Consider the following 19,278-nt stretch of genomic DNA (forward strand, 5'->3'; position numbering starts at 1 on the left):
AAAAACTATTTGCATTAAAAATGAATCATCGCAATTGTAAATCGCCACGAATTATACAAGTGCAATAATAATCACTTGTGTGTAATATTCTGATGTTCTAAGACCTCGCGCTTTCTGTGCGAAGCGTCTGAGAATGCTTTGCAGCAAGATCGAATCTTTATCTTTATCAATGATTGGCGCGCGGCGGTACCGCTAGCGGTACCGCGAAGTGAAAGCAAAGTCCGTTTGCGGAGTAGAATCAAGAGGGGCCCACGACGGTCCCCGGGGGCCCGTGCAGTCAGTCCGAGGCGAGCTGAGAGCTGGCATGTCGAGTAACCGTGAGTTGTCAGCGAGTCGAGCATCCCTAAATCAAGCCCAAGTTAATATTCCGCGCTCGATCCGGTGAGCAGAACAACAAATTTGATATATAGATATTCCTTTTTCTTATTATTCTTATCAACTCTGATGTCAGGCGACAAAATATAAGTCTAAAACATTTTTGTGTATTAATTTAATCTAAGTCTAACTGATAAATATCAGTGTTCGATATTTTTACTAAGTTTTTTAAATCAATTTTCAAATCTTTGAAAATTGTTATAATAAGAATTTTAACAACTTTTAAAAACTTTTGTATTTCTTTAAATATAAATTTTATATATATATATATGTTTTTTTTTCTATACAATATTATTACACAATGATGACGTAATTCTTTTTATCATCCGTAAAAATTCAAAGACTGAAACGATCTCCGACAAGTGAAAATGACAAAAGAAAAACCCGAGTGATTTAAATTTCAAGTCACTGCTATTCAGCGATTTGAGAGAAAAATCTACATATATCGTTAACGTGCGTGTCTTGCGTGACTCTTCGTGAAATAAAGATTTATTCGGGGAGGGAAACAAAACAAACATAACGAACAGAGAACCGAAGAACAAGATAATGAATAAAGAGTCGTGTCACTTTCATACGAACCGAATACGAGAGAAAGCGCGAGAGAGTATTCGTCCGTATCTGCGCTTAATTTATAGGAAGTGAACGAGAGATGATGCGACAAAATCTTCCACTTGAATTCCGGCTAGGAAGAACAGGAAGAGGAGATAGTTTCTTTCTGTTTGTTTATAAAACTATAGTGCTGAAAGAAATTGGAGGCTTTAACGCAACAGCGATTCGGCCCACTTTTTTTTGGGTGAGATCTTAAAAAGAAATTACAGAAATTTTTGAACGAATATTTTCTCGTCTCTGACGTCATAATTCAATATGGCTACAACGCGAGCAATCTTTTTAATTTGACTCTCTTGATCGCAAAATTAATTTTGCATCCGATCCCGGAGAGAACAAAAGGTAAAAAAAACTAAAAAGCGCTCTATTTTGTGCTCTTAATTTATTTCTCAATTATAAAAATATTTAAGAGAAGCGAACAAAATTTGACTCTTCGCGCACACAGTTTCTTGCGACGTTTGTTAGTCAACGTTGTAGTCGCAATAAGCAACTCAATGGAACTCGCTATTCGTGAAACACGATTTTTTCGGGTTTTCGTTAAAAAAAAAAACAAAAAAAATGGACGCGCATTATTATACGAGAAGCACGCATATATAACACAAGAATTTTATCTTTTGTAACGGCTAAAACGCCGCAAATGGACGAGTGAATGTCATCCTCGTCTCACGATACGCCTGGGAATTCAGTTGCATCCGACGCGGCGATGTGCATAAGCGATGAATAAGCTTTATCTCGTCGACGAAATCACCCGCAGCGAAATTTCGATCGCTCGCTCTCAACCTTTTAATTGCCGTCGCGGAAGACGAGATGCGCGAAACGAATTTTATTGACTGACTGATACTAAGCTTTACACAACAGCAATAAATACTAATTAAAAAGTAATATATACTCATTTAAGATGAGATTATTCCAAAATGACAAAACAAAAAGAAACAAACAAAAAATTATTCAGACGTTGGAAATTGAATGCTGAGAAATGTCACTGACAAAAGTCACTTTTACAGATAAATTCTCACATATAAATACACATTGGGGGGGAGGGAGAGAAGAGGGGGGGGGGAAGTTTGCAGAAATTTATTTCTTTAACAAGTTGCACCATTCCCAGTATTCTTTTTGTTCGCTGTCGTAATAAAAAAAAAAAACAAATAAGAGAATATAGTTATCATAATTAGTTCTCTCTGAATTGTGAAATTTCGTCAGTCACACGTTTTGGTGACGCGCAAATTCTCGCGAAAAACGCATCGCCAAAATACGAAGTGCAAAAGCGCACGGATAATATCTCGGGGTATCTAAAGAGCTGAACGAGATTCGAGTGAAAGTGTACAACTGTTTGCACCATCTATACGTTCCCTACGGCATCCTTGTGCCTGCTTCTGGTTGTAATTGTGGGATATATCGCTTACATTGCGTTATATTACGTGCTCGGGGTACACCTAATATATATATATATAGAGTACGTGTTTGAAAAAGCGAGAGTCGCTCGTGTTTCGAAATGAGTTTTGTTTAGATTTGAATTTTCAAAAGTGATTTGCAAAATCGCGCACAGTAGTGACAAATCGCTAAAACCACCCGGTCGTAGTTCGATGCAATTGATTCAAAACCGTCGACGTTTTTTTATCGTCGCGAACAATTGATTCGGCTGTCGCTGTACGACGAAATTAAAAGCGACGTAAAATATCGGTGTCTTTAAAAATCCTCTTCTCGCTTTAAACACTCCCTCCCCCTCCTTCAATGATAACGAGATGTTACTTTTGATTTTTTTCCATTCATCGTAAAAAAAAAACCCAATCTCCAATTGTCGTTAAATTGTCTTGAGCGTGGAAACGGAACGTGAAAATTTTTACGTTTTCGTCGGCGATCCCCGAGTTGTTTACAAAAAATTTTCGCTCTGTCGCGCAAAGTTGCGCTCTATCTCGACGTAGTTCTCTCAGCTCGCACTTCCATTCGCGTTTCCATTCCGAGGACCCAGAAGAGAACGATTGCTAAATGGACATTCCTTCGAGAGACTCGAGCTTGCTTTCTAAGCGCGCGCGAGCGCGCGCGTACACTGGTCACGTGCGACGCGGGTCCGTTTCGCGCGGACATTCTGGGCCCGACACGTGCAACCGTCGTTTCACGATTCTGTATAGGGTATACATGCACGGTCCACGCGCGGTGACAGCGCGTGCGAGATCACGTTCACCGCTCTCGTTTAACGCGCGCCGCGTTTCCCTCCCTCGAGTAACCGTGATAGTGGCAGTCCGTGTGATTACCGCGAAGGGCGTGATTAACGAGCGGGATAGACTGTCGCAATTTCGTTGACCCTGAACCGCGACGCGGTTAATGCGTTAAGTTTTTCCTTCAATCAGAGCGAATAAATTCGATAATTTATCTCTTTCGCGTATTTCGCGTACGAAACACAAAAAAGAGAAAATAATATATAACGAGGGCTTATCGTCGAGAGTCGGTCTCGCAACGCCAGTTTGCATAATTTTACGCCACTGTTTTTTTTTTTTTTTTTTTTTGCGCGCGCGAATTTACGATGCGTAATTTTAACTTTTCTCTTGATTGGCACTTTAGATTCCTAATTTTATTCATCGAACTCTTACGTTTTCTAGTTTACGATTAAAAAAGTAAATGCGATCGTTTGGCGGATTGTGCGTTTTTCTCGTGCGTGTTTCTCTCAGGCGCGATAATCTCTCGATCGGGAACGAGAGCGCGAAAGAGCGCATTTATATGCGCGTTACGTGTGTACTCTCGCGCTGATGGAAAGTAAAATAAACTCGCGGGAGTGTTCTTCCGAGTGAAACCGACGCAGCTTCCGCTTCCGAGTCCGTCTCTTACGTATGGAGAGGCTCGTGGAGATCCGCTTTAGAAGAGTTAGAAAAAAAAAAAGAAAAAAAAAGGAATCTGGGTCAATCGCGCGCGATCAGGAAGCAATTAGGAAACCAACCAGTCTTCTGCAAACGGAAAATTTACACGCGCCCTCTTGCTAAACCACGTTTCTTTATTATTTCTGCATGATTACACCTTTTGGCGAGAGAGATATTCTGCCAATAAATTAAACTTCATCTCGTTCATCTGTTTTGCAAATTCGATGCGCGTAAGAGACTCGTTTGTATAAAACGGCATAAACTCGTTCTCTCGCGAACTCCCGCGCTATATTTCGCAAGCGCGACGAGTCTAATAACGACGGTCGGAATTCAATTCGAACGCGGTTTTGCGGTAAACTCGGCAATTTTCGAAGGCGAATATCGAGCGATTATAGAGAGACCATCTTTAGCGGCGAGAAATTGTCAATTTGCGACGGCGCGCTATTACTCTGTCGCAAATGATATTTATTCTTTTATTTCGAATGACGATAGCAATTTAATATATTGTTGCGTTTAGATTTAATTAAGATCGTTATTCAAACGCGCTCACACACACACACACGCACACATGTAGTATAGTTTTTTTAAATATTTAAACCACGGTTTATTTGCTCGAAAGAGGAACATTTATCAAGCCTCGAATCGATCTTAAAGGAGGAGCCGACTAACAAGCGGATAGTGGTAGGAGGAATAAATTAACAATTGATAAACTCTCTGGCAGAGCTCTCCCGGAAAGAAAAAGAGCGCGGAAAGAGAAGCCAGATTCCTTCTTCATCTCTCGGTTGGAAACAGACGGAAGGTCGCTTCTGCTCGCGTTGCGGGATGTCCAATTAAAAATAAACGTCCTCGGGGCCCGAGTAAAAAAGTCACCAACGCGAAACAGGATTGGCAAAACCTGGCGCGAACGGCCGTGATCCTGGAAGACGAGGGAGTTCGGGGCTACCCGTGGAGGAGGAAATAAGAGAGACAAGAGAGAATACGAAGAGAGAATATTTTCACGAAATTGCTTGCAACAATTTGCAACGATCGACGACGAATTCTCGCGCGGCGAGAAATAATGGAACGTTCCTCAGACGCTGAATAACGCGGAAACAGGTTGCGCGCGATGACAGGCGCGAGCACGGCGCGATTATTCGCGAGAATAATACCCGGTAGCGTTTTATGTTCTTGAGAACAAAAACGAGCGACAATGTGCCGCCGGGCGGTGATGCGATAAAAGAGCGCAACACAACTCTCTCGAAGTTAACCTTTTACCGGAGTCTCCGGCACCAATTGGAAGAAGACAAAGCGTTCCGCGTACGCATGGGAAAGTGTTTTCCCGTAGATTCTCAGAGTTTTGTTCGACCGCGCGATTGTGACTGCGCGGGCTTTTGCGTTTAGAATCGCGCTCGTAGGAGACACAAGTGAATTGCGTCCCGCGGCTTGCGTCAGAAACTAGCAAAATGCGTAAATTCGCGGCGAAATTATTATTTCCCAGTCGGTGGTCGCGGCCATTAGGCAACGAGGATATTCCTCTACCGGCGACAAGTCGTGTCCCACACTCGCGAGTCACTCAATTACCGCTCGCCGTTTTAATTGCTTTTAATTGTAGCAAGATTCTTTCACATCCAGTTGTAGACCCAATTAAGAGAGACAACATTTTCAGAATTTCGAAATCAAAATTTTCGATCCTCGCATCGATCACGATGTTTCCTTCCGATTTCGAATCAAACGAGAATTTTCTCACGGTCGCCGTGTATCAAACGGCCGAAAAAAAAAAACATGCGAATAACGTCGCGAAACGTTTAAAGATTCAATTCGTGGCTCGCTCCGCGGCTTCTGATTTATTGCGTTTTTTGAATTTTGGAAGTTTGAATTCGCGTGTCGCTTTCGTAAATTAACATACACGGGGACCACGTGTGTTTCCGAAAGTGGCGAGATGATGGAACGGATTAACATACGTTGAATAAGAAATTTTTAAGTTGGTCGACAGCAGAGCAAACATCGCATCCGCTGTATTGCAAAAAGTGTCGGAAGACACTTCTCGAGACTTCTTTTAAATCCGCGATAATATTGAGAATCTTCTGTGACGAAACAAACTGAATCTCTCGCGATTGACACCAAGACAAATTTATTTTGCGTCAAAAGAAGAAACGGCGAAAAAATTTCGAGAAACGAAATGTGCGTTTCCGCAACGTTTTGCATATTGCGCGAGAAGTAACATCAAGCCGAAAAATGAAACTGTCAATGCGCGTAGGCGCAGTTTTTGGACCCGCGGTCGATGCTCGAGCCCGGCCATGATCTTGGCGGATCGACCGGGAATAACGTTCTCGACGTTGATGACCGGTTTTTAGCATATTTCGCATGTGGCGTATTCGAGAGCGCCGATCGTTACACTTGACCACGAAACTTAAACTCACGGACGGATAATAAATTAACCGGTCTGTAACGCGCTATACACCGATTTTTTTAACCGGCAGTTAATTTTCGTCAGAGAGATAAAGATCTTCGCAAAAGTCGACGCGCTTTCGTTTTTCGACTTTGTTACCTGAAAATGTTAACTCGCAAATATTTACATCTCGCTCATTTCGAACAAATTGTTATCCGCGCATTTGATTATTTCAAAATTGTTAAAAGAGACTTTCGGTTGTTTTGCGAAAACTTTGTCGCAAACGTGACCGCGATAGATATTTTTACACTTCCGGAACGATTATCTTGCTGGATTTGAATCATAATTTTTTAATGCATATTTTTTAAAACTGAGAAATATAAATCCGGTCATAAGAGCCGTTCGCAGGATGTTGTGCGGAAAATATGCGTGTATATATATATATATATATATATATACACGAACAAAAAAATGATGTTGAATCAACAGTATCAGTTTAATTGAAATATATCCTGTTGATGCAACATCAATATTATTGCACTACACACAGCAGATAGTTGCTTTAAGAATCTAGACATTAAATTAATCGCATATGCATAATTGAATGAACTATTTATTTTTGTGGCAGCCCGTGACATCAACTTTAATTGAAGCAACTCCATTTTTTTTTCTGTGCATATACGTGTTCACATGTAAATTTTTACACATGTGTTTTTTTCTAATTGAAATTTCAATTCTTGTAATCATATAGGATGCTAGATTTGCATCACGTATATGAAGGACCTCAAATACCCTTCCCAAACTAATTTAAAATATTGCGAAAGGAACTCTCCTCCAGCCAGGAATATTCTTTAATTGTTTTTCTTTTTTTTTTTTTTTTTCATCTCTGAGAACAAGTTCGTCGTTCTTTCCGCAAGAATACACATCTCGATCGCAAAAAAAGAGCCGCGTGCGCGGGAAAGAGTCCACTCCGATACAAATGTCCGAGATTTATGCGCATTGCAGCATGACGTTTTTTTTTTTCAGGTCATTACATTCTATACACGCGTGCTTTGTGCGTGCATGTGTGTGTGTGTATACGTGTACGACAGTAGAAAAGTAGCGAGAGAGTAAGAGCCACTCCTTCGTGAGTCGAGCAGAGTGACTTATTCTCATATCGTTACTTTGTACACCTTGAATTCTCCGCGATGATAATTCGGCTGCTTTCTGTCTGGGTATTTATTTTCGCAATCAAAACGTGTCTTGTCAAAGTTTTGCCGAGTTATAATGTTGCTGTTATCTTCTAAGACAACGTCATATATTTCCTTTAGTTTATTATTATTATTTTTTTTTACGTTAAATCGTTTGTACGTTGAAGAAAATTTAATCAGAAAGTTTGCCTGTCAAGTGAGAAACTGAAGCGAAGTACTTCACACATTCGATGTGCAAGAGAGAGATAGACTTTTATTCAAAATGAAAAGAAGAAAAACCGCACACGAATTATCTCAATAATAAATGAACACGCCGTTTAATTAATTTTAAACAGCCGAAAGACACATCGATTTGCTGGAATTAAACGGACAGATCTCGTCGCGAGTGACTTTCACTCATATTTGACTCGCGATAATTTGCCGCGTGTCCTATCATTAGAAGCACTTCGTGATGGAAATATTGTGCTTTTCCAGCTCACGTAGCCATATTATACGTCTCGCGCCGAGATCAAACCGGCAACGGTCGTGAGAGAGAACACGGGTGAAAGGAGCGAGTTCAGATTCCGCGGGATGCTGTGTGAGTTTTGCCGTGTGTCTCGATGATCCTATTCCTCGATTGCGACGCTGCGGGAAAATCGTTTGATCAAAATTTCTCCGATCCAAATCTCGAGAGATTTCAGTATTTTTTTTTCCCACGAAAGCAACATATCGTCGTCGCGGTGCATACAAAAGTAATACAACAAATACAAAAACTTGAGCGAGTTTATGTATACAAAAAAAAATTGAACTCTGTAAATATGTAATTAAAATAATACGAAGATTAAAAAAATAAAAGAATTTCGAACTTCAAAATATGTAAAAGTAAGTGAAGCGGATATTGATTTCTCTCCTCAACATTTTTGCCAAATAAGAATCTACTTCAATTGCGTCCGGAATAATAATGACAATAATGACGCGCGTTGCAATTAAAATAATGAAATCATTGTAACGGCAAACGCGACGCGCTCTCGAGAACGAAAAAAATTCGCGGGAATATCGGACGTCGATATGATCGAATCTAAAATTACGGATTCTAGTCATGCTCTTGTCTTTGGACGAGGGAGGGAGGAAGGCGCCTTTTACTATTGTTTCGGTTTAAACGATTACCGACACTCGCTCACCCCGTTACGCAACGATTTACCGCCGTTACCGCGCTCTCCTTTGATTGTGGTAACGACGTTGCGTTTGCCTCACACAGGATGTTTCCCGAGCGAGCTCATGCCTCACAATGCTCATACTCGAACAGATAGCAATCGGGCGAGAAGGAAATTTTTTATATACTTGCGACACTCTTGATTGCCTCAGACGATCTGCGAAATCGAAACGCTCTTTTTTTTTTATTTATTTCTTCGCGATCGTCAATATCGATCATCAGCAAACATTTGACGTTTTGATTGACAATGTCAGTGCCTTGCGTTTTAACGATCTTTTTAGATTCAAAAAGTAAAAACTAAAAAAAAAAAAGAATTTGAAGTTAAAAATTCTATAAATAAAATTAATATTAAATATAAGATTTGTTATAAAATACGCTAAAAAAAATATGCTTAAATATATTCTTCTTGATCAAATCATTTCTTTCTTTTCTACAAATTCTTTCAAAAACAATTTTCTTTACTGCCTGCAGCCGCCACGCGGTAAAAAAAAATCGAAATAATGATTTACGACGCTTGTGTGTACGACGTAAGATCGAAGGACAACCGGGGTTCATTTCTCGCTCGTGGAAAACTCGAGAGAAATACTTTTCCAAGCGCCTGCGTGATATAACCACGTCACTTGCAAGCGTCATTCCGGATTTGTATATAAAATGTTCGTCAACAGTTTTATTTATCCGATATACCGGAATATTTTCTCAACCAACGAAGATGTAACTATGCAAACACAAGGATGGATCTCTCCTCTCGCGTAGGAGAGCGGTATAATTAGCGATTTCCATAAAAGAACGAGACGTAATAATCAACACACAGAACGGTATTTTTTAATAAAGCGGATTTTTTACATAATCGTTCTCTGTTAAGAAGAAAAGTAACGGCGCTTCTAACGTGAAAAATGAAACGTATCCGCGCGTGATTGATGTAACAAGCGGTTTTAATCCCTTCGAGAAAATGAACGAGTGACTGAATGCACGCGCAAATAATAACGTAATCGTCTGGGAATCGTCACTCGGATCTCCCATGGTTAGAGTAGACAATTTATTTCTCGTGTGCCGTTAATAACACGCAAATTCAACAATATTATACACACGAAGTTAAGTTATTACACGCGAATTAAAAAGTGACGAAATATTGCCGCGCCGCAACGCGTTTTATGCAGTTTATTTGCATTTTTGTTTATTATTACTACAAGTGTGATTGATATTTGCACAATATACCGCGCTGTCGCGCATTCTTTTTTTTTAACAAAATAACTTTTTTAATTTTTTTATACCGTGTACGCGACGTGGAAACAAAATTGGAATGACTGATCATATATAAATTAGTCGCCACGTCGGATTGTCATGTACAAGATCAGTGAGAGAGAAATTTTGTTGTTGTTGTTGTCTCATATATGCGTTTTTATTTATTTTTCTTCCAGATTCTGAGATTCGTGCGTTCGCATAGGATGAGATCAGACTGAGCGCAATGACATCGAGATACTTCGTGTTCGCCGCGGCTCTGGCCTATGGTGGGTAACCGTGACGTCATCGCTAATATAACTGCAGAATTTTAAAGAAAAAAAATCCCCTTTGTTTTCAAGGCCCGTAGTGACTAACAATCTTTTGTGAGTTGCTTTGTTCGCGAATTTTGCTTGTCGGTAGGGAGAATGTAAATATCAATTTTTTTTTTTTTTTTTTTACTGTAATTGTGTGTTTAGTGATTTAACGAAATTATATATAGTTTGCTTCACGTGCGCACGGGTGTGCGTTTTTACGACCGATTTTCGATGAGACATATTGTTGCAACGCGAGAATAAAACAACAGAAACACAATCGATGTTGTTGCAGTTGCAGCCGCGCAAGTTTACCAGCCCGTAGACGCAGCCGCGCCAGTCGAACCGGCACTTACGAATAATGACTTCATCACGCAGACCGTCTACGGATTCTTGGACTTCACCACGACGATCGGCAACACGGTGATGGTCTTCAGCCCTCAAAGCGCTCCTCCAGGTAAACATCTCTTCGAGATATCAACGATCAATCACACACGTGGAATACGTAATTATGTCCGATTAATTATTTTTTTTTTTTAACGGTAATATTGCGTACGTAATTATGTCCGATTAATTATTTTTTTTTTTTAACGGTAGTATTGCGTAACAGCTAAACACATTTTTATTTTCAAGTTTTGTGACGGACAATTATTGATTTCGTCATATTTCACTCTTTCTCAAGATACGCGTGAATAATTGAAAGAAGAAATTCAATCCAACCGTTACTTACGTCCATTCAAATTATTGGCACAATTATCCCACACACGAAACGCGTTCTTCTCTCGCGCTCGCTCGCTCATTCAACACGTCGTTCTGAAATTCATTTCTGCAATTCTAACCGAGAAACAAACGCCGAAGACCGGCGCAAGTGGCGAAACGGTTGGGTCGCAATTGAGCTTATAAACCATGAGGTGTCACGAGATGAGTTTGAATGGCAAATAATGAGACGACTTATCTACTCTCTAAGCGCAACCAACGCTTTTTGTTATTCCGCGCTCCGTTCGCGAGTTTAGATCCTTCGAGTTGCCGGATGGAACACCTTGACAGGTTCTGAGAAGAGTGTTCCGGACCTTGACGAGGGGCTCAATCTTCTTAGCATATCTTCGCGCGTTCGGTTACGCGTACAGATCGCGCTTATTGTTCACTCGTCATGTCTCTCTTTTGTCATCTCCTTTCTCCTTGACTTTTTCAAACCACCCACTCAACATGCAACTGTTCTCGTTTGTTTTCTTTCTCGCTTTTAAACGAGGATAGAATTTCGAAGGTTATTGTCGTAAGAAAAAAAAAACAGAATTTACTACGCAACAAATTCACCAGTTCAAGATCGACGTTGTTGTTTCACTAGCTGTTGTAAAATTAAAGTAAAATACAAACCGCGCGAAATCAATGTAAATTAAAATAAATTAAAGCCATCAATATTATCCACACGGTACAACAGTCCAAAAGACTAATTAAATAAAAACAAAAGTTAACAAACGACAAAAAATAATAACGCGACAACCGATATATGTGTAAACAAGATGTGTAAATAAGATAATGAAAATATAAATATAAGTTTTCGCACATACTTGGAATTATTTTTGTCCGCGGGACAATATAAAGAATTAAACGAGAGACCTTCGGTGCGGGTGTTGGCCGTCTCTTTTCACAGTAATCGAGTATGCAAATGCGTCGTTTGTTTTCAGAAGGGGACACCGAGAAGAAGACCGCGTCCTCGACGTCGGCGATTCACACGAAGCCGACGGTGGAACAGAAGAAGAATGTCCCCGACATTCAGCCCAGTAAGACCCACAAGGCCGAGGCCCAGGGTGGCGAAACGAAGAAGCAGATAAAGGGCACGAAAGTCGTTGTAAATTCCGTGGTCGAGCAAAACGTGAACGTCCCGCCCGAACTAAAACCTACGAAGAATCAGGTGAGAATTTTATCTCAAATTTGTTAATTACAATGGCAATATTTGATTGGAAATGGTAAACTGACAATTAAATAAAATTTAACAAAATAAAACGTTTGAAGAAAAGAGAGTTTTCCACATCTGTTTGTCCGTGGAGAACAATACGATTTTATGTTATTAAAAAAAAAATGAATTTTTAAATTGAATATATAGACAAAAATAAATATCTGCGCTAATGTTTTAGGAGGCGAGTAAACAAACAAAGGTACCCGCGTTATCGTCGGTCGTTCAGGTGCGCGTTAAGGATGAAACCCCGGTGAAAAATAATCTCGCCGAACCGGAATACGATTTCCTTTCGAAGCAACCGACGGAAGTGATTGACGAGACGTACAAGGTAGGAGAATCTAGATCGAGAAGAGATAAATGTTATTATTATTTTCTTTTTCTTTTCTAGGGAAAAGTTTATTTTCTTTACGTATATATATTTGAAACTGGATCGAATCTGCTTTCTCTCTGCGGTTAAGATAGACAGAAATTGCGGTGTGTGTTATTTTTTTTCGAAATCCACCGCTATAGATCTTATCTCGCAAAACCTACAATTAACACATCGGATCGAAGATAATATCAAAGATAAAACGATATATAAAGTGCAGAAAGCAGAAAACTCGGATATCCAGTTTACAAAAGCGACATTGATCTTTGCGCGCGAGCGCGAGAACTGCGCGAGATATGAAAATTGAGAATCTGGTTTTCTCGATTCCGCTAATTGTCGCCAAACCGGACCATGCGCATTGCCAAACGAACGAACTCGACATCGCGTCGCGACGTTCGTTCGAAAACGAGTTCTGTTCGATCGACGGAATTCCGATCGCAAAAAGCGATTTTTATTTTTGTTTTTTGACGCGTGGAAAATAAACCGCGATACACGGGAAAAATGGGTTAACCGGTCAGCGCGCGAGGGGTGGGAAGGTCGCGTGAAAATCGTTCTTACGATTTTGCCGTAAAATTGCGCAACGATCTCTAAAGCGACTTTCACGATAACTCTTGCGCGCGAAACTACCGCAAAATTATATTCCTAATAATTGCGTCGGCGTAATTTTCCGCGTGCCGTAATCGATTTCCTAGCCGATCCTTTCCAGCTGTCTCTTCCCCTCCCCCGGTCCCTTCCCCGACAATCGGCGTGAAAGTCCCGACCCGATCGGCACCGATAAAATCGGTTTCACTCGCGGAGCGCGTCGGTGCTTTTCCAAGGATATTTCCCAGCGATGTTGCGTAGAAAATGACGGAAGATTTTAAACAGTAGATATATTTTTTTATGGACGCTCCCTAAATTTAGAAATTTCTTATTTATTTGGTAGTTATATTCGTAATTTATCAAATTCACTCAACATCCCGCGCATTATTGTTGCAATGTTTTTGATAATATGTAATTGGTAATCAATACAATTCTGATTTTGACAGCTGATCAATCTGCGACCCTCGTCGAAGGTTCATAACAAGCCGCGAGCGACCGCGCGGAGAGAAAAAGAAAACCCGACCGGGTTGGTAACCAAATTGGGCGGCACCATCGTGAAGGACGGCCTCACGACAGTGCACGAGACCAGCGTGATCGGCACCTACATCAACGGCAAGTACGCCCAGGTGTTACAGAGTTCTTCCAGAATCCTAACAACGCCGGCCGCGCCGGTAGCCGAGGGTAAAATTCGGCCGTCCAACACTCAACGGATTCTGAAGACCATCGGTCCGCAACACGGCAAGCTCAAGCCGCAGCTCGAACCTACTCCGACCCATCAGTATCAGGACGAGTCCTCGTTGCCGTTGGAGGTTCTTTTCAACGCGTCTTCCGGTGAATATTTTATCTGCAAAATAAAAACTAGAAATACGGTTGTATTTTTTAAGTCAAAATGTGATAAATTTGTAGAAAAAAAGAATATATATATAATATTTCTCCGATATAAATGTTGTTATCAGGTTCGGTGAAATCGACGCGAAGACATTCGGTTCCCAACAATCAGCTCAGACCCAAATTCCGTAACAAGATCGCCGATGATTACGACAGTAACGAGTCACAACAAGCGAGGGCTGGGAAAAATCGCCTTCCTGGGACGACCGCCCGGCCGAATTATAAGTGAGTATCTCTCTGATAAGAACAATCAGAACAAATGTAATATATTCATGACTTTACTTTATTAAACAATTGTTTGCTTTATTTCTTCAGAAATCGTCCGGCTACCACCACCACCACAGAAACACCGCTGACTCGTCGTCGCAGCGGTTTTCGACCGAGCAGTCAGTCCATCAGTTTACCCTCGAAGCAACCGGCGAGGTCGAAGAGCAGCGACCAGCCGCCGTCGACGCCGTCCAGTCTTCCACCGCCCAAGGTGAAGTTGCCTAGAACGCAGGGTCGCTGGTCGTACAAGACCACGCCGAAGCCGAGGGTTATGATTCGCAAACAGGTGGACGAGGAAGATGCGCGAACATCGACATCCGAGCCCGTCGTATCGGAGTCATTCTCTGTGACTTCGGACGAGCAGGACAAGATGACAACCGCGACGACAATTGGCACAGCTCCGAACAGCGTAAATGTTGCTCAGAGGAAGGAGCTGACCTTGACGGAGGACGAGTTAGATCCTAGCGAGAGCGAGGACGTGGCCAGCGTCAGCGTGCAGGAGCAGCAGCATCCTGGAGAACAAATTCTGCCGTTGGAGACGCTCAACGTGGAGATCTCCACCGCGGCGAATCTCGACAGCGTCTACTTTGAAATTGCCACTATCAAGTCGCCATACGCTTTCCAGGTGTGTTCTCTGTTTAAATTGTCCAAAGTTTATATTTTCGCGTCTCATTTTTAATATTATATTAACTTGATAACTTCTTTCAGGTTGGAACTTTGCGGAATACCCGCTACATCACGGTGACCTCCACTATCAAGAAGACCTTCGCCACGGCCGAACCGAGCAGTTCCGTCTCGCCGACGGAACCTCTTACAGAAAATATCTTGGCGAACACCGCAGCCGCCTACGAGTCGACTTTGCCCCTCGACTCGTCGGTTGCGACACTGCCGGCGATCTCGCTGGACGCCGCCCAGGCAACACCACCTTTAGAGACGCTGACCGAGACGTTCTCGACGACGCAGACGTTACTGAAGACCCATCTGCTGCCGGTCATCTACGGCGGCAACAGCACGACACGACTGACTCTCGTGCAAACGTACAATATCGCCCGAATGGTGACGGCGACGAAAACGCTGCCGCCGATGGAGATCTACCAGTTTATTCCCAGCAAGACGCTGAACGAGTTCAATTCGAAGCTCGACGAGGCCGGAAGCGAGCTGCATCTCGAGCTTGATTTCAGCGACGACGATCGCGACGACGAGGACGTGCCTAAGCGAGTAGTGGCGCCCAGCAACGACGCCGATTCCGATCTCGATGTCTTCAAGTCGGTGTCTCCGTCTAAAGTCAAGAACGACGTTGCAACCAGCAGCAGCCCCGAGCCGCAGATATCTCCGGAACAAGCTCAGCAGCTTGCTTTGCTCAAGTATTTCGGTCAGCCGCAGCCACAGGTCATCACCACGTCCAAACCGGTGATCGTCTTGGAGACGTTGTACGAGTCGCACGTGATTCCTGTGGTGAACGCGGGAAACACTATTTATTCGACGCTCTCCAGACCGGTTGGCACCGTACCTAGGTGGGTATTCTCGCAATATTCAAGTGTGTTTTTTCTAATATATTTAATATTAATATTAATTTAATATTAAAAAAGAAATAAAATACTAATTAAGTATCATATAATGCTTGCATTTCCACGTCCTTTTCCGTATATTCTCATTATTTCTCTGTATGTTTGTTTTAGAACGTCCTACGAGTACGGTACGTCCACGGTGAGCCCGCAGGTGTTACAACCGCAGGTGCCACAGGTACCGCAGATACCCTTGTTCCCGCAACAGCCGCAGTTCACGGTGACCAGCGCACCCTTGATCACTCAGACCCTCGCCACCGTGTCGGAGTCGCGAGTTTTGAAGCTGACATTCGGCGCCAAGACCGCGTATACCACGCTCTTCTCTACAAAGGTGGTGCCGACCGAGCTCACCACTTACATTACCAACACGGTGCCGGTACAGCCGACAGTTCCGGCGTACCCCGGGTACTATCCGCCACCGGTGCCCTATCCACCTTACCCCTTCGTCGGTTAGATCTCGATCTGATTTTCGAGATTCCTCGGAGATTTTCGCAATCTGCTTTGATTGCGATCGATCGCCAGTTATAGATTCATCTCTCTTTGAGAGATTTAAATTTTAAGTTTTGATAAGTGCTAAAAAAATAAGAGAAACAGACAGTTGTTTGACTTGGTACAAAATAAAACTGATACGATTTTTAAGTGTAAACGTTACAGTTTTATTGATTTAAATGTTTAAGTCTTGCTCAATTCTCGAGCATGAATGTTGTACATCTCGCACGCATTGGTTTTATTTACGTTTGTTACAACAATTGATCGCAATCAGATGGCATTGGAAATTATTGTAAATAAATTATTGACTATATATATTATATTGTATATCGTACATTTGTATGTATACCGCGTATTTTTTGTAAATAAATAAAACAAAAACATGAATTTTCCCATCGTGTTACTTAACAAATCTAGATCCCCTGAATATACGAAATGTAAGAAATTTATTTCTTGCCGATTTCTAAAAATGTTTAAACATATATTTTTGTTTTCTGTCTTTCAATACATTTTTATTTTATGAGATAATTACGATTACATCGAATATCAAAACAATATCTCATATTTCTGCAATTATTATCTATATTTGCTATTTGATTATCATTAATTTTAAGTTTTAATTAATATCTTAAAGTCTAATATATAAAACTATTATATAAATTAATATTTTTTTATTGTTAAAATTTTTTTTTAAACATATAAATCTAATTATTCGGGAGATAATCGAAATTGAACGTTTTAATTTCGTTCAAAAATACGAATTAACAAAAAGAAATCATTTATTATAGCGCATATAAATATGCAGGTTGTAGAATAAAACAATAATTGGCATTTTAAAGATCTGCCAATATGTTTTAAAGAATGACAATAAAAAAACTCTAAAAAATAAAAAACAATAATAAAAGTCCATATTAACTTTCTACTAATGTCAAATAAAAAGTAATCATAGACAACAGTGACACTTAGAAAAAGTCAATAAGTTTTAAACATCGGAATAAATAACACAGAATAAAAACTCCATTTAACGTCCATTAGATGTTAACAGCTCTATACGATATTTAATAGATATCTAGTGGAGTTTTTGTTCTGTGTACGGATATAATGTATATATTTGGTTATCCTACATGAAGAATAAAAAAGTACAAAACCGTAAATGAGTGAAGATAAGTTCGCGATGCGTTGAAAAAAAACTTTAGAAAAACACTTTAGATGTGAAATTGATACGTTTTAGTTTATAAAACCATTTAAATTACGATACCTATTACCGTACCTATCACTACACCTATTATTATACTAATTACTATACCTATTACTATATTTATATTTACCTGTGACAAAGAAAATTACGATCATATAACATCTAACGCTTGAAGGGCATGGAGTCCTCTTCTTTCTTGATTGCTCGTATTAGCGTTAACGTTAGTACAGCTATAATCACCTAAATAATAAATAAAAAAAAAACAGATATAATTAATGCAAAGGCGATGAAGAAATAACTGAATTGTGATAGAAACAAATATTTCTCTCTCTTACGTTAAGAAAACACAACATCATCCCCAAACCAGCAAGCCATGCGGTTTTTCCCTCCAAAAACCAAGACAGTTCGTCGACGCAACCGTGGTGGAAGGCATTTCCGGTAACGGTATCTCGGCATTCAGTCGGTAACGGTTTACGCAATCGTATGTAGTCTCTTGGTCCATTAGCACCGCAGCATCCGATCTATATTATTTGTCGCGTAGAAATACACAAAAATTTAATTATTAAGATATACATAAGCTAGTTTTTTCTTTCAAGAAAAAAATCATAATAGTCTTTCTTACAGTTTCCTGAATTAGTCTGAGAATGCGACTGGCCATTTCCTCGTGGGAGTTACTAATGAGAGTGTACATAGACCGCGCAATAATTGGTTGAATCTGACTGTCATACGTTGAGTAATCGAGTATAACAGAAACTCCAGCTAGACCGCAGATGAAAGAAAGCACTTGAAGACCTACGTGCTGTAGAAGTGAGCGAGAAAAATCAATTTTCGAAAATCTTGAAAAGAATAATTTTTAAACTTTAAATTATTTAATTATAAAAAAAAAAAAAAATAAAACAAGTTTTATAATTCAGTATGTTGTGACTCGATCATTGAATTATATACTTGAGATGTGACAGTATCAAGTTAATTTACATAAGATTGAGAAATAAAAATCGTTTTTAATAATGCATTAATTAAAAAAAAATAAGATCAAGCAGTTTGAGAATGAATTTAGTAGAAAAATTTTTTTTTAACTCTAAATTTCTAAATTATTATTTTCTTCTAACATTGTTTCAAATTGAAAAATAAAAATGCTTACAATAAATAGAGCCAGTATGTTCTCCATAAGAGCTGCGGCGCAACCGATGAAAGCAATAGCCATGACAACAACGGAAGTAAAAATAAGAACGTAAATTCCGATGTAAAATTCATACATATTCAGAAACTCGACCCATTCTTCGAGCATTGGTTCGAATCGCATCCAAATCGACAGCACGAACATCGCACAACCGAGAATCTTTTCGCAAAATAAAAAACAAAGTTTTTGTTAATTGCACGTTAAAGATTAAAACTTAGAGAAAAAAAATACAATTATACATTTCATTTTTGTCGCAAGATATTTTTTCACTCATTTCACTTTTTTCTCTCAATTTATTTTCTTTGTTTTTATTATGTACGTAATTTAAATTGCTTATGTTTATTCTCAAAAACTCACGTAGCTAAAAAATTTATAGCTTTTTAATTCACATAAAAAAAATATCATATCACATTATTCACTATCACAAGTGTCTACACAAGACGACGCAATCAGTAACGATAAATTCCGCGCATACACCTACCCATACGATTGTGTTCAGACAAAAGATTGTGAACTTGATGCAACCGATTTGCTTCTCCAGCTGCGGTCCCGAACTTTTGCCTAACGCCATCCTCGCGGAAGATTTTTCGCAAGTTTACGCTTCAACAAATCCGTTATTTCGGGATTGCGGGACGATGAAACAAAAATGTAATTCACCGATCGAGAACAG

General features: G+C 40.2%; 2 protein-coding genes across 2 annotated transcripts; one reads left to right on the plus strand and one right to left on the minus strand.

Moving 5' to 3' along the window:
* The first annotated feature begins 292 nt into the window (after positions 1-292).
* Positions 293-16,852, plus strand: LOC109852586 (mucin-5B). The gene is made up of 10 exons (XM_020423854.1): positions 293-381; positions 10,002-10,091; positions 10,411-10,572; positions 11,801-12,027; positions 12,251-12,400; positions 13,468-13,852; positions 13,978-14,134; positions 14,225-14,801; positions 14,885-15,690; positions 15,856-16,852. Exons 2-10 carry the CDS (start codon positions 10,049-10,051, stop codon positions 16,193-16,195), a joined length of 2,847 nt encoding a protein of 948 aa, XP_020279443.1. The 5' UTR covers positions 293-381; positions 10,002-10,048; the 3' UTR covers positions 16,196-16,852.
* A 166-nt stretch (positions 16,853-17,018) lies between these two features.
* Positions 17,019-19,274, minus strand: LOC109852593 (tetraspanin-2A). The gene is made up of 5 exons (XM_020423872.1): positions 19,090-19,274; positions 18,570-18,767; positions 18,051-18,227; positions 17,764-17,949; positions 17,019-17,668 (listed from the first exon to the last, which is right to left on the minus strand). The coding sequence occupies exons 1-5, from the start codon at positions 19,177-19,179 to the stop codon at positions 17,591-17,593; spliced, it is 729 nt and encodes a 242-aa protein (XP_020279461.1). The 5' UTR covers positions 19,180-19,274; the 3' UTR covers positions 17,019-17,590.
* Positions 19,275-19,278: the final 4 nt, after the last annotated feature.

The sequence above is a fragment of the Pseudomyrmex gracilis genome, unplaced genomic scaffold, assembly GCF_002006095.1.
Source record: "Pseudomyrmex gracilis isolate BER0280 unplaced genomic scaffold, ASM200609v1 scaffold_31, whole genome shotgun sequence".
NCBI classification, from domain to species: domain Eukaryota; kingdom Metazoa; phylum Arthropoda; class Insecta; order Hymenoptera; family Formicidae; genus Pseudomyrmex; species Pseudomyrmex gracilis.